The 16,714-nt window shown below is 39.0% G+C and overlaps 1 protein-coding gene across 41 annotated transcripts in view; it reads left to right on the top strand.

Annotated features, from left to right (window-relative positions):
- Positions 1–16,714, top strand: part of LOC119446815 (basement membrane-specific heparan sulfate proteoglycan core protein) — a 436,128-nt gene that overhangs the window by 385,024 nt on the left and 34,390 nt on the right. For all 41 annotated transcript variants that reach the window (XM_049664395.1, XM_049664396.1, XM_049664417.1 and 38 more), the window contains 4 exons: positions 8,756–9,019; positions 13,011–13,124; positions 14,457–14,639; positions 16,335–16,484. In XM_049664395.1, coding sequence (XP_049520352.1) covers positions 8,756–9,019; positions 13,011–13,124; positions 14,457–14,639; positions 16,335–16,484 — 711 coding nt within the window. The remainder of the gene's footprint in view (positions 1–8,755; positions 9,020–13,010; positions 13,125–14,456; positions 14,640–16,334; positions 16,485–16,714) is intronic.

Raw genomic sequence — 16,714 nt, forward strand, 5'->3', positions numbered from 1 at the left:
GTTTGCATTTCTTCTATCAAAACATGAAACTGTCATAACCACTGTAACATGCAGAAGTGTTTTGACTTGACAGCCACCCAAGTGCTCCTCTTGCAAGGGAGCAGAGTGGTTGTGTGTGCAATAACTGAGACTATGTTTAGAACAGTTTATTTCATGTTAGGCATGCATGTTCTGCCCTGGCTTCAGTAGTAAAGTTTTGCCACAATGGATCAGTGTTTTAGATAAGTGAACATTTGATGATGAATTAATGCTACGTACCAATCATTTGCAAGTTTTATGCTTTTGTGTCCACATGTTGCTAACTCTTTTGCAAGATGCTGATGGCACCCGTTGATCATTTTCATGTTGATCTGCATTTGCCTCATCTTACTGTATTATGGCTGTGCCATATTTGAGGTGAACAACTCTAACTTACGGTCCAACTTATGTCCAAACTTTCATGGGCTCAAGTGCTCTGCAAATGCATATACTTTCTTCCCAAGGCACCTAATAGTGTGACAGTGATGAAGTTGGATTATGACACCATCACCAATGACAAGAAAGCTTCTTGAGCTTCTTATGATCCAATATTGTCATGAGTAGATGATATACTTTTGTGTGTAATAAAATTGTTTATAGAACACCTATGCAAAAGAAAGTTTAGAAGCACAAACTGCATACATGCAGAACATACATTGCTCTGTGTGAATGCATTTAGCAGATAGATGCGAGCAGCTGTTAATAAAAATTGAGACTACAAAACAACTTTTATATTGTACTATGCTCCTATGAAAGCTTCATGCAGTTCACCTAAATGGCTATAGCAAGTACACATTGTTGCCCAGTTTTGCTGGAATAATGCTGCTCATTTAACATTGTTTTCACCTTGTTTTGCACTGCCAAAAAATTTGTGCGGACTCTAGTTGATCACCATTGACAGTCTTACTGATTCTGTTGACTAAGGCATTAGATCATAAGTTGTTGATGTTGATTAAAGTTACTGTTTTTAGGCATAGTAATCATCAGTAATAAATATATTGAGTCTGGTAATGAATAGTCATAGGAAACAGTCTAATCAGGAGCAGTAGTAATGGGCTTTGTTTTAAAGCAATAGTGTGACAACATTGATTTGTACAAAATTATGTTACTAGCACCTTTTCAAGACATGTTTATGATATTTAGTTGGTTTTATTATTTACACTACAAGAGGTGTACATTGCCAATGCAGCTACGTTTTTAGTCTTTTGTTAAATATTGCTTGTTGACCTTCATGCACAATGTTCCTGTCTTTTTTATTTTTATTATTATTAAAATTAATTATGTGTCATTAAAAACGATTGTCTTTGTTTCTAACACGCTAACATCTGTTAACACCTGTCTTATTTCTGTATGCTTTTGTTTGTTTCTGTGGCTGTTGTAAAAACATGTTATGGCTCTGGGTTTTGTCTTTCCTTTGTGTTTGACAACACTAACACACTAAGCTTTAGAATTGGTTTCACATAAATCTGCATGCTTAGCTATAATTAATACTGCATCCTTTACTAATAAAACTGGGCTTCAAGGAATTGTTGCACACAATCATTTGTGTCAAATAAATGTGCTAGAACACATATAAATTATTTTCTACTGAATATGTAAATATTATACGGTCATATGGTATTGGTAAATCAGTTCATGCAGTCATTTGACAGCACTTTGTGCCGAAAAGCTTTTTGTTTCCTAGACTGACCCCTTGTTGCATATGTAGACATAAATTTGCATTAAGTATGCTATTAAGTTGCTTAAGGAAATAATTTTCAGAGCTGCTGCTACACTTGCACATTCAGTGATGGCGTAGAATGTCAGACTTATTACAATATAAATACACATATGTTCAAGTTAATGTGCCTTCAATAACAACAATAAGCAAACCATAAGGACTGCAAAATAGAACTGCATTACCTCATCTCGGTATCTTCAGCTTTCATTCTTTGATCATTATTTACAACAGTTTGAGCATTTTCTGCTTCTGTAGGTGCTTCATTTAGCTGGAAGCTATGAAGAAATTATTATCTTCTTAATAGGAGGTTGTTAGAAATTAAATTAGCACAACCCCATGCATTACTCTGGAGCACTATGGTGCTATGCTCCTCTGAGCACTGTAGCACTATGTAAACAGCATTGGAGTTGAGGGCATTAACAACTTAATGGCACTGTCATATGTTATGCCTATGTGGCATGGTTGTAGATGACATCAGATATGTTTGATTTAAGAACATAAATATATTAGGTTTGTATGCTTTGCATTGGCTCCTTAAATAGCTTTTGCTTTGCAGGGTCATTGGAAACGTCCTGCTAAGAAATAATACATTTTGTGAGTAAACATCCATGTCTAGGATTTCTAATCATAGGAGACATAGCTTATGACCTCTTGTTTAAGAAATTTCATACTTTCAGGCTTTATGTGTATTTGCAGACTCCTTCAGCAAATAAATAGAATGAACATTAGTACACAGTTCTTACCATGCCTTCCTAATTATTTGCAATGATTAAATCAGGTTCGCACAGATCAAGTTCACACAAAACAGCTCCAAGCACAGTAGTACTGGAAGTACTGCTGTGCCTGAAAAACTATTTTTGCATATGCTTAACAGCCTAACATGAGATGTTGCAAACTCTTGTATGCAAAGCATTACTACTTTTTTACCGCCTTCGTTCTACTCTCACCACAAATTTTGTCTCTGTGCAGAAAGGCTAAGACCGAGGAGTTTCACTAAAGAGCAACAGTTAAAAAAATTTCTCTGGTGAAGTATTTCTTAAAAGCGTTATCATTTATTGAGCTGTCACAATAACATCATGGAGTGGTTGTTTTTCCTTCCCTCACTAGCTGTAAGGCAGGCTGCTTTGCTATTGCGCAAGTGCTATTTACTCACACAGATGTATTCATCTTCAATGTCACTTTAAGCTTGCTTTTGTTCTGAAATTTGTTAGGACAGCTTTCATCAGCAGTAATTCACAGCATGCACATTTCAATGCTAGTTTTGCTGTAATAAGCCTTAAAGGGACACTAAAAGGAAAAATGATTTTTTCTGTATCAGTAGATTACCCTTCCACAATGCCGAAAACAGCACTCTTACCGCAAGAAGCCGCTTGGTAAGCCTGAGAGAGACGAAAACACAGAGGCAAGTGGCGATGCCACCTTGAAGTTTCTGAACCAGCTCACTGTGACGTCATGGATTTTGACAGCCTCTTCTAGATCTCAGTTAATTCTTTAGCGGTAAAGATTGACTAGATCGAGTTCTTCTAAAGGAGCCCAAGACTGAATATGGCAAGTTTCACAAACTTTTAGTGAGCCAACGTGGCCCAAATACAAAAAATTACTTCAGAAGTCATGACGTCACACTGAAGTGCCGACGTTGAAATTTCCACATGATATTTAAAAAAAAGTAACTTTGAGCTTCATTTTCTCTTCTAATAATTGACCTATTGCAGCGTAACTAATGACAGCACAGTTTTCGAAGAATACTTTATCAGTGTAAGTTGATTTATTGTTTTGCTTTGGTGTCCCTTTAACACTAAAATAAACAAGCATTATAAAAGTGCTGAAGGAGACTGCAAGCCAGCTACAATTAACTTTTATAATAAGCAATCTTAGGATTCAGTCGTAATACACACACACACTTTGATTGTTGCACAGTGGTGCTAACATTCTCTTGCACACTCGTACAAGGTGGGTGCTGTTTAGTATGCGCATTTACTAACAAAAACTTGTTCTTCATTCAATTTGCCCATCTCTTGGCATACGGCAACTCGTAAGTAACATGACCAGTTCTGCATTCTGTGTGTCCATGCATCCTGGGAGTATCCCCGTGGCATCTCTGTTGTTCTGCACACTTCCTGCATCGACCTTCATGCACTGACCTAGTGATGAAAAACACTGTTCCCCTTGTCGTCTGCACATTCAAAGTATTCCCGGTCAACCTAAACCCTTCCTCCTAGAATGACAGTCTGTTCTTCATTCACTCTCCCACCCGCATGCTGTTATGGTACAACCTATTTGGTATTCCTTCAGGAATGTTGAGTATCTGAACTGTTTTCATTAAAGTATAGGTAACTGCACATGTGATTCATATATACTAGGTACGTTCGATTCGCCTGTACCGCCTGAACCAGTTCACGAGGTGCTGCACCCTGCCATTCATTTCAGCAGTGCAGCAATGGCGCCCACTGAACCACGCCATTCGTTTCAAAAGGTGCAAGGCTGGTTTGTAATTTTGCTGCACCCACTCCTCTGCCGGTGCCGCCTTGGTACAGGCGTGCAGGTGCGCGGCAGCAGTGCAGCAGACGACACAGCACATGGGCGCGAGCGCCATTAAAACCCCGCTTATGCACGTCTGATGTATCTACGCAAGTGTGGTGTGTACTTATGCCCCAGAATTCGATCATATCTGCAGTTCAGGACCTCTCAAACTTACGCACTCTATGCACATTAGTCGATCATAACGCCTGCAATGCGTCTGCACCTTGGCATTCGTTTTGAGTGTTGCGCTGTGCCTGCACGGCAAAAATTGAGCTGCACAATTTCTGAACTTCTAGTGAACCGTCGTGAACTGGTTCACAGTGGTGCAGGTGAATTGAACGCACCTGTACTGACATGTTGAACCAGGGTCATTGATGAGGCAGTCAATGATAATTATGTATTAATTTTGTGGGGTCTCACACGTGCTCTTGAGACAAAGGAACGACAACACAGTAGTGCAAACAATCAAAAGGGCATTTATTGCACCTTTCATACACTAATAAACGCTAGCCGAATTACTATGCATAGAACATTCACATGGGCGCGCGACAAGTCAAGGAAGTCCGACTCACCGCGACTGGATAGTGAGCGAATATTTTCGCCCCATGCTATGACACCATCACCTAGTCGTTCACGTGTACAGTCACGTGAACGGTGGTGCGTTCGAACGATCCGTGTTCGTTCCCACAACTTCACAAATTATTGTTAGTAACTTGGCTTTTGAGATTGCATTTATTTGTAATGACTTTGCATTACTTAAAGACCTTAGGTTACAATAGCCCCTGCTATTTTGGGCAGAAAAACACAGCACATGTGTGAAATAAAAGTCTGCTCAATAGCAGCTTTTTTGCAAATTACAAAATTAAAGCTTCTGGATAACTCTTAATCTTTTGTGACAGGTAGCTGTGGGCCAACTGTTTAAAGAAACTGAGAGGTAAATTTCAGATAGTTGTTAACTGACCTTGCCACCACATCGTATATCTAATCAATTGAAAACTGGGAAGCAAGTTTTCAAATAGTACATAGTTAGCTGATGTTGCCATCCCACCATAAATCTAATCTATCTGTAGATTTCTTGCTTAATTTTTGTTACACATTCATTTTTAGGCACTTTTGTGTTTCTATGACAACTTGCTAATCTGATTAGGACCACGGTAGAAAAATGAAGGATGTTGCCTTTCTGTACTAGTAAACTTTCAAGCATCTGAAGTGTGAATACTATAATTAATTCTTGATGTACACCACAACGCATGCTCTTATTTTAACATAAACTAAGATGATGTGCAATATTGCTTAACAAGCTTGTAACCAAATATATGCATCATTGTGCATAATTCTCATGAAGCCCCAACTTTGATTCATCCTTGTCATAGGATTCAGTGCAAGCAGTCATGTACATGTACACTTGCAACATGTTGCCTCATCTTTATTATGAAGGCAGTGATCTTTAATATGCATGAGCAGGTGGGAAAAAAAATAGTGTAAGTATTATCAGTCGTACTGGTGCTGCATGCTGCATCATTATCAGGCTCATGGTGCATCAAATTTTTCATCATGTATCTGTCAGCGGCAGTGGCAAAAGGACGAATGATGCTGTAGTGAAATAAGCTCCAGAAAAATTGTGATGGCAAGCGTGTCAGGAAACTTTTGTACCCAGTTGTATTGCATGGTGGATGGAAGAAATGGTGACCACGCTGTTCATTTTGTGAGCAGTGGAGTTCGCATCTAAAGGAATAGTGCTAAATTTAATAATGCAAAGCGGAGTTCAGGATGTGGTAGTAATCTATAAAATTTCCTCTTGTCTACAGTCAAGCAAGTAAGGTGTGGTTTTCCAGTTTGTGAATGGTCACTATGTATATTGTAACTGTCTGAAAACATGTCTGATATAATCACCTTCCATACAGTGATCCGTAGGGGTTGCCTGAGGTGAGTTGATATTTGGAAGTAATGCAACAGCACAGTACAATGCAGAAATATTTTCTCACCATATGTGCATATAGGCAGTCCTCACCTAAGTCACGAACAGCAAATAACTGACCATGATCACTGGCAGGCATGTAGTTAGGTTAATGCCAGGATCTCATAGTACACATCTAAAAGCAGTCCTTCTCTGATGCATGATACATCACTAAACTTCCTCTCTTGCATGGTCATCTGTGTTCATTCTTGTCTACTGGTTGGCATTGTGTGTTACTTAGGAACAGAAAAGTACTTTTTGTTTAGGTTTATTCCTTCCCACAGGTGCAGCCCTTTTAAATAGTGCAAAATGTGTATTTTTTCACAAAGTGTATAACATTGCAGCCACATGACAAGTCATACAGTGACTCTTTGTGTAGAGACTATTACAGATTTTTAAGCTCACCATAGTGACGTGAAAATTTTGAGTGATGCAGAAAAGAGGAAATTTCAAAATAAGACAATCATGTCCCAACAAGACAAACATGTCACAAGATGAAGACTTAGGAGAAAGCTTTAGCTCTGGGCCGACCCTGATTTCCCTATTCAGATAGTACATGTAAAATGCAGAAATGCTTTTATGAGACAATCGCTGGACTGATTTGAATTAAATTTGTTGAATTTGAGAAGGAAAGTCAAATTCTAGTGACTCTATAAAGCTTAATTTGATTTAGGTTCTGGAACATAAAATTTCTTGAAAACTTGTAAGTTTAAAATAAATTAAAGCATTAAGTTTACCAAATTTGGAACTCTACACCGAAAACAAATATCGCAGTTCTGTAAACTGCATCTTTAGAGTGGCAAAAGCGAGAAAACTTTATATATGAATTCACAGCTTATATGAATCATTACAATGATTGTGAGAGTTTTGCAAATGTCCTACTCCCATATTAGTGGTATATTTCAGAGTGGTGTATAATACCAACTTTGTTTTAGCGCACAAAGAATACAGGACTGAAAGGAGCAATGCAGACACAGCGTGTTGCTCCTTTGTGGCACAGCTCGTCGCTCCTTTCAGTCCTGCGCACTTCTTTGTGCACTAAAAAAAGTTGTTACTATTGGTTATCAACATGCCCAAGCATATTCTCTTTCAAGGTGTATAATACATTAAGGTTACCTTCGTCAGATATCTTAATAGGCACAGTTTACAGCATTGTTATATTGTTATTTATTGCTGAGTTAGTGCTGAAAACTTGGCACTTAAGTTATTTATTGTATTGAAATTTCGAACTATTTTTGTTTAAAATTTGACGGCCTAAGTGAAGGTGCATTTCCTGAAATCACTAGATTTCAACTCTTTCTTTTATATGCAACAAACCACATCGAAATCAGTGCAGTGGCTGCCGAGAAAAGTTATTTCATCATGCCCATGTATTTAGGTAGGTGCTCAACCTAAATACATGAAAGCACAGAAATTTTGTTTGGTAGCCACCGAACTAATTTCTAGGTACTTTGCTGCACTTAAGTAAAAAAATTAAGATCTGCCTGGTAGTGTGCGTATCTTTGTTTGCGTCATCAGTTGTTTTACAAGAATTGTAGAAAATTGTAAAATTTGAAAAAAGGTATAAAATCATCTAATATATACAATTCAATAACTGAGCAATAAAAAGCAATATCATTAAGCTGTTAACTGCACTTAATGGGACATATAAAGTGACAAAATTGATATGTTGATGTGTGTGTCCATTGAGAAAGGCTGGAACACAATCATCCCAGTGAAGACAACTGACGTATATGCGTGCAAGCTGTCAGCTAGATTGGTCAGTATTGCAATATTTTTTAATATACCTTGTAAAAAGTCTTCGATATAATTAGTGCTTCATTTGTGCAACATTTTGATGGAGGTTGGGGGCAGAGGCCATTTACATCACTCTAAATTATACCAGTAATTTAAATATAGGACTCTTTCAAAACTCGCATATACAATGTAACAATTTCAAGTAAGCTGTAAACAAATTTGTCATAGTCTCTCTACTTTAGATGATGTAGCAGATACAGTTGACAGAATTGTGATATGTTTGTCTGGTATAGAGTTAGGGTTATAAACTCCTGAGATTTAATTTAGGAAAAAAGATTTCTGAACTTAAGCAATTGAAAAAAAATTGAGCCAATAAATAAATATTGTTGCTACAACACTTGGTGGAACTTATTTTTCTCTCTTGAATGCAACAAACTTCATTTGAATCGGTTCAATGATTGTCTAATTGGAGCATCTGTGCACTTCACGTGTGCATCAATGGGAGATCATAGTCAGTCCCGAGATAAAGCTGCCTCTTCTTAACAGTCTTAATGTTAGCCAACAGCCAATGTTCTGACAAGAAAACTCAGCTCTTTATCTTGTGGCTTTCAGCTGCTTGAAGACAATTGGGCATTAGCAGGGCAAATGACTTATTAGTTTTTAACTTTGCTGTCATTTTCCTGCCCCTTCGCTTGCCGAAATACATCCCTGTTATCCTTTGGTGTGTCCACATTGTACATTTTTAACAAGTGTTGCATGCATATTGAGCCATTTTTTGAGTAGCGACTCTGGCCAATCTGCAGAAACTCCAACGGTGCCACCCAATGAAGTGGAGACCCGTACTATTCCTTATGGATCCACTGTTGTATTGGACTGCCGGCACAACTTGGAGCCTCCGGTTGCCTACACCTGGACACGGGACAATGGCGATATTCCCCACAAGGCTTTGCCTCGTGATAGCAGCTTGGTTGTACCAGATGTTCGTGCCAGCGATGCAGGCACCTACATCTGCACAGCTAAGAGTGAACGCACCACGCTGGAAGTTCCAACAATTCTTGTTGTCACTGGTGAGGGCACAAGTTCTTTTTGTGTAGAGTTTATAAGCAAGCTCTGGGGCTCCTACGTAAAACATGAGAAAGGAGAAATCGTTTCTCTCGGCAACCAGTGCACCAAATTTGATGAGGCTTGTTGCATTTAAAAGAAGTCTAGTGATTGTTGGTGGCGCATTTTCGATTTAGGTTGTCAATTTTTTAATAAAATTGGCAAGAATTGCAAATTTTCAGAAAACGAAACTATCAAGTTTACAACTCTAACTCGGCAATGAAAAATGTCAAAATTCTGTAAATTGCACCTAATAGTACATCTAAAGCAGACAAAATTGATATGTTATACATGGCTGTCAAATAGACCACTAATAAATGAGGAGAACTTTTGCAAAACCTTTCTAAGCTATGTAACAAATGCATATAAGATATAAATTGACATATAAAATTTGTTAGTTTTGTATGCTTTAACGCATGCAGTTTATAGAACTGTGATATCTGTTCTTGGTGCAGAGCTACGAATTTGTAAAGTGCTTGCTTCTTTTTTTTTTCAACTTACCAAATTTTTTAAAATTCCTTTTAGAACATCTAGGCCCTAAGTCGAAATTCCGCTTCCAGCAGTCACTAGAATTTACCTTTTGCTTTCAAGTGCAACAAATTTCATTACAATCGGCCCAGTGGTTATCTCATAAAAGCGTTTCTGCATTTTACATGAATTTGAATAGGTGGCATCGGAGTTGGGCCGGAGTTCAAGCTTCACCTTAAAAATACATTCTCAAGAACTTTTCCAAACAAAAAACAAAACCATCTCTTTTGTTATATTGTTAGTGCAATAATTTCCTTTCAATTTTAGATGACTTGAATTGGTTTGAAATGTTTAGAAGAACAAATGTCACAAACATTTTTTTATACAGTTTAAATCTGATCTAGATGCTATGGACAAAAATAAAGCCTATGAAAGTACGGAGCTGGCTGAAAGAATAATTTTGTAGCTTTGCACAAAGATGGAAATAAGTGTCTCTGTAGTTCATTAGCTTATCGTGCATTTGTTCAGAAGGTGTCTACATATATTTAAGGTAATGATTACTTGCTGCTTGCATTAGACGCTATTGGCATGAATTAAGCTACGAAAGAGCCTTTCAAATTAATTTCTAGTTGGGATCACTGGTTATCAATCACTATACCATCAGTGCTGCTTTTTGTACTCGCACAGACACTTTGGGATTTAGGTGTAGTAATAAATACTTTCCTACAGTTTATGGCATTCTGTCAGTGCCTCATATATATTCAGCAATGTAAGAAAAGGGACTAACGGTTGCACTTCATTTTTGGGGTTTGCACTTGGTATGTAGGCAGGCAGGTGTTGACACACACAAACACACACATGCTTTATTTGAAAAGTGTCAGTGGGTTATATTTCTGTGGTGAAAAAGGAGACTTTAATGCATTCTGCTTCTAATATTGTAGCTCTTTTTGTGCAAGGTTCGTGTTAATGCGTGAAAGAATTTCAAATACCTCTGCAAAGTTCTTGTCAAAATAACGCTGGAGAATTTCAACTACCTCTCTTGCCATCTGGTTTGAAACAGTAACATGTGCTGGAACACTAATATCTATAGCTAAGTCTCCATCAATAGAATCATAGTCTTCGCCGTGCACTTTACCAATAATGTTTTCAACTGCCTCCTCAAAGCAGGTAACAAAGGCATCAACTGAGGTCTTTTATTCCAGGAGGTGTTAACGGAGTAGTGGCAGCCAGACTGCAAGATCTTATATGCCTACTTCGGAGCACTCTCTTCCTCTTCATGGATTATTACTTGTCTAGTGAAGTCCTCATGAGGGAAACATCACTGCAACTTTGACATCCTTAATGTGCATTAACTTTACCACTACTGCCCAATGGACAGGATTTTCTTCATTACTTATAACATCACCATAGACATGTTCATTGGACATTTTCTGTTCCATAAGCCAGTGAGGTACTACTACTGCTATTTCGGTAGTTCCCTTTAACCAAAGTTCACAAAACTATGTGTTCCGTTTAACCCAAGTTTGCTAGCATTGTGCCTATGAGTGGCCAACCAAAGTTCATACCATTATTCCATTTATTCGGCATTGCCATTTGCACAAGTTTTCTTTATTCAGAGTCCACTCAATTATTAGTGCACAAGTTCCTCTGAATGACTTTTGCCTGCTCGAAGACAGGAGTGCATGCTCATTTCTTGCAATGAGCGGACAAGTCTTCCATGTGCAATTGTTCACACGGCTATCAGTGCTCGTCTAGTGGCTCATTTATGTAACATCCCATCTGTCCAATCAGAAACTGCTGCAAACCTGGAGAGGTTTGCAGCGCATACTTCGGCGATAAAGCGTGCGGTATGAACCTTCATTGGCGGCACCTCAGGCTTGCCGATCCGGAGCTTCGCCGCCCACTTCTTTTTAAGACATGCGTCGAGTGGAAACGAATGAAGCCTTATGTCATCCTTCGCCACACAATTGGTGCACTGAGGCATGCAACACATCCCGTTGCTTTTAATTTTTTTGCCATCGTGTAAATAGAAGCTGTTAACAAAACAGAAACATGTCCGTGCAAACAGAGTCACACGGTAACACTTTGCGGATACTATTTGAAATATTTCTCTTGCTGGCCACTCTGTGGCGCGACCGTCTGTGTGCATTGCGAATACAAATGCTGGTTTGGTTTGGGTTGATGAAATTTATATAAGAATATTAGTGGGACATGCCCATTCTGGAGGATTGGCCAAGAATTTGCATGAATCCAATGCAATTCTGAGTGGGCAAATAAAAAAAAAGTAAAGTAAATGGAAGAATTTGTTTAATATAATTCACCATTCCATTAACAGATCAGTGTTCTTTAGAGGTGCCTGTAAACCTACATTATATGTTCGTTTTTATGTTTTATTACACAGAGCAGAGGTGGGGCATACCCGCCGTGGTTGCTTAGTGGCTAGGGCATTGCATTGCTAAGCACTTGGTCACGAGATCAAATCCCAACCATGGTAGCCACATTTCGATGGGGGTGAAATGCAGGAACACCTGTGTACCGTGCATTTGGTGCATGTTAAAGAACCCCAGGTGGTCAATATTAATCCAGAGTCCCCCACTATGGCATGCCTCATAATCAGATCGTCGTTTTGGCACATGACACCCCAGAATTTAATTTAACTTTAATCAGAGGTGGGCATACTTAGTCACTATACAAGGGTTATGTAGGCCCATTCGCTGGTACTTTCATTCGGCACCTAGTAGCACCTAATGACAGCCAGTGTCACAAGATGATCGTAAACAGTCAGAAACTGACCCACCATGAAGTGGGGTCAGTGGGGTCATCTCTAAAGAGCCAGAGAAAGCTATCACTTTAATACTTGGTCACCATACAAGGGTTATGTAGGCTCATTTGCTGGTACTTTCATTCGGCACCTAGTGACATCCAGTGTCCCAAGATGATCGTAAATGGTCAGAAACTGACCAACCACGAAATGGGGTCAGTGGGGTCATCTCTAAAGAGCCAGAGAAAGACTTTAATAAAAAGGGCCAGTTCTTCAGAAAAGTATGGCAAGCCTTCCATATTACAAGGAAATATGAGGGTGTGAGCATAGTGTCATTTGCCTCAACAAACGAAAAGTTGAGATAATATACTGATACTGTTGAAATGATTAGGGCTTCGCATGGGGGGGGGGGGGGGGACCAGGCTCAGTGTAGGCATCATGTACACTGTGTAATATTCAATTTCGTGATGTCATTATTGTCTTTATTTATCGTAAAGTCAATTAATAGTTAGCGACTGTCCTGTGCTGCATTTCCTTTGTGTGCTGTTAGTCCTTCCCTCAGTGCAAATAACCAAAATGAAATGTATATGTTTGCACCCACATTTGATATCTTGTTTCATCTATAGGGCCATCATTTTATTTCTTAGCATTATGCCTATCATTTTGCTTATTGTGCCCAATCATTTAACCTTGTGCAGCACTCCATTTTCAGCCCTCTTATTTTACAGGTTTGCTTCCACGGTTCACCCAGGCTCCCCTTTCTTACATGAAGTTGCCAACCATTGTGAATGCCTACATGGGCTTTGAAGTACAGATAACATTCAAACCTGAAAAGGATCACGGTACAAACTTTTTTTTGGCTTCGGCATGCAGCGCTGTTCGCACATTATTGCTACAAGCTGAGCATCATTAGCCTGTATTGAGTTAAAGTGTTAATATTTATAAAAGCATAACATTGAAGTATTTTTATGTGTTGTTGCGTCACTCATTATGTCAAGAATTCTATTGTCATGCATAAGAGAGAGCTTTAGAACTGATGCATGTTTGGAAGTCTTGGTTCAAAGGAAGGCTACTTGGAAAGCTTCCTTTTGTTTCTAGAAAGCTGACCAGCCATCTTGCATTTTATATGGCCATACAGTGTCTAAAGAGCCATTGTGAAAAACTACTACTCGGCTCACAGTGTGATGACCCACGTGCCATGTTCACATAGCATTCCAAAGGTAGTTCAACACAAAATAAAGACACTCACTTACTTGCACTGTTTCTGATTACACATATACACAGTTCCTTGCTCAATAGAGTACAAAAAGTCATTGTATTGTCCATGACAAATGTATTACATAAATACCGACCACAAAGTCCAAAAATTCTACTGAAGACATCTGCTTGAATATTTTCCTTTCCTGTGAGTTATTCCATATAAAAACTATACATTATCATAATGCAAGACTTCATCGCAGCCCTCTGGCATTAGTCAGTTTAGCCTTAATTAATCAGTTTACCATTCCTGAGTCTATAGGTTTGCAACATTTAAAATTTTCACAGAATGTCCCTACGTCAACTGAAGAAATTTCTGAAGCAGTGCTTTTTTTGCTTTATCATAGTTCATTGATTCAGGTGCAGGCATTTTTTTAAACACACTTAAGGCTTTGCTTATGTATTATTATTAGGTCTGCAGACATAAAATGATCATAAAGATAAGAATGAAATGAGCTTGCTAGCAGCTGCCACCAGAAGGGGCACAATGCCTGCCTACTCCAACAAAAAGGTTAGGGAGTAGAGAATATGTGAGATGTTTATAAAAGTTTCTCAAAGCCTTAGAGATCATTTGACACTGCTGACTTTGATGTCACATAGATTGTCCTGCATGATGCCTCTGACCTCTTGGTAGCTCATAACTCTCAAATAACAGGACCACCTACTCCAAGCAACACCTATGCTTCTTCACCTCCTCCTTGTCAAGTAAAATTTATATATATACTCGTGCAGTAGGTACTGTTAATCTAAGCAATTTTGACAAGTGGGTCCTGCAGCATTCCTATAAAGCCTAGAATGAAGTATTAAATATGTTCAAGCTGCACATAGTGGACTTGATTGGCTCTAATGATGTGCTGTGGTGCTAGTTGACCTTGTTCACCCCCCCCCCCCCCCCCCACTCCCCCCCATTCATGCAGGGCTACTTCTGTATAATGGCCAACAAGAGGATGGCAGTGGAGACTTCATATCTGTAGGTCTGACCAATGGCTATGTGGAGTTCCGCTTTGAGCTAGGCTCAGGAGTTGGATATCTTAGAAGCCACCAGCCAGTGCAGATGGACACCTGGCACACTGTTCAGATCAGCAGGGAGAAGAAAGACGGTGAGCTTCCAGTGTCCAGTGCATGTTGTGTGCACTTATGATATGCCTCAACCATCCACTGTGAATGAAGCTAAGCTGTATGCCCAACTTTTTATCTCATATTATGCTTACAAGGTACTGCATGCCAAATTAGGAAGAGGTTCAAGCAGGAACAAACAAGCAGCCCCCCTGGCTACGGGCCTGATCCATTCTGTTTTATGTGAACCTTAAAGGGCTCTTTTTCCCAGAGAACCAGTACTATAATGGTTCATCTGTCTTTGTGAAATGCAGTGCTCCAATAACCGGGTTAAAATGCAGAAATATGATTTCAAATTTGAAAGGCTTTTATTTACAAGAAAGAATCACTCTCTTCTTTCCTTGAAACTTTGAAAAAACAAAAGGAGAAAATTGTTTTGAACAACAGTGGCAAAAATTTCAGCATTCCTTAACAGTTTCAATGCAAACTACATGAGACTAACAGTGGCACGGTGGCACTGTTATAGCTATAGCACCAGAAGGGTGAAACACAAAAGTCAATATCTTCATTGATTTGCATATAAGTATGCAGTGAATAGGATCATGCCCAAATTTTATGCAGAACGGAAGATGCCATGTTTGTTTTGACTGCAGAAAAAGCTTGCAGAAGTAGCATTATCATGACATGCTAGAAATTCCAAGTGCAATTTAGTGTGGAAAATATTACTCATTAAATCAGAATACAATGGTGGGCTTGCTTAAGACATACTGGTGGGCTAGTTGGTTAATCATGATGAAATATGACAGCACACTTCAAAACAACACAGTGAACAAACACGAGCGCTGTATATAACAGCGCTCGTGTTTGTTCACTGTGTTGTTTTGAAGTGTGCTGTCATATTTCATCATAAAGCTGAGCTAGTTGGTGAGCGAATATCGTGTAAAAATCAGTGCACACAAAAGAGGACAAGAAAAAGGGCATAGATACAGCGCTGCGTGCATGTCCTCTTGTCCAGTTTTTCACTTCGTTTTCTTGCTTGACGATTATTGATTAAAGCAATGATGAGAGAATTCCTACAGCCTTTATTTTGTGAAAGAAGAGAAAAAAAAAGAAAACATTTGATGTCCTTTGTACGTCATGAGTCATTCAGAGAATAGCAAGATGCTCATGACAAGGTGAACTTATCTTAAGCCAAAAAGTGCCAATCACTAATGATGAACTATACTAGAAGAGAAACTTGGGCGAGTTGGTGGGAATTCATGTTTAGGAAAATAACAGCGTTGGGTAGACAAGGACACAAAGAAGAACACGACACTGGCGCTGACACTCGCAACTGAATTTTATTTCAAGGGAAATTCTGTTGGTTTTTATTTGTTTTGATGACACTATGGTTTTTGCCTCGTGTGGTTCGACACGTCACCTGAACGGTTACTGCCGCGCGTGTACAATCGCTTTTTGTCGCGCTGTCTGCCATGGTGTATAAATGTGAATTTTTCTTGAAATAAAATTTAGTTGTGAGTGTCAGCGCCAGTGTCGTGTTCTTCTTTGTGTCCTTGTCTACCCAGCGCTGTTATTTTCCTAAACACTCATGATGAGCTGAGGTAGTCAAGGTGTGTTAAAGGGTTTAATTGCAGTCAAACTGTTAGATAGTTTTCTCAATAAAAAGTTCAGCAGTATTCATTACATATATTTATTAGCTTACAAATGTGCATCATTTGTTTCTTTATTGCTAATTTCAGCCAAACTTAATGTTGACGATCAGTCAGAAGTTACCGGAACATCTCAGGGACGAATGATGGGGCTGGACTTGACTCAGCCTCTGTTTGTGGGGAGCGTGCCGAGCTTCGACAAAATCTCGCGTGATAATGGCTACAACATTGGCTTTGTGGGTAAGTGTGGCTGATCTTTCCTGTTTGGTGAATTTATATTTGCTGTGATGTTCCACACTAAATTTGAGAATATTTGTTTGGAGCTGTTTAATGCTCATGTTATTCATTTTGTGCTGCATAAGGGAATGGGTTATTAGTGTGGCTTCTTGGGTGTACTGACTGATACTGTAGCCTTTAGTGCACTTGTGTTCTGTCATTCTTGGCACTAGCCATTTCATTGTTTTCTGAAA

The sequence above is a fragment of the Dermacentor silvarum genome, chromosome 3 (genome assembly GCF_013339745.2).
Source record: "Dermacentor silvarum isolate Dsil-2018 chromosome 3, BIME_Dsil_1.4, whole genome shotgun sequence".
NCBI classification, from domain to species: Eukaryota; Metazoa; Arthropoda; class Arachnida; order Ixodida; family Ixodidae; genus Dermacentor; species Dermacentor silvarum.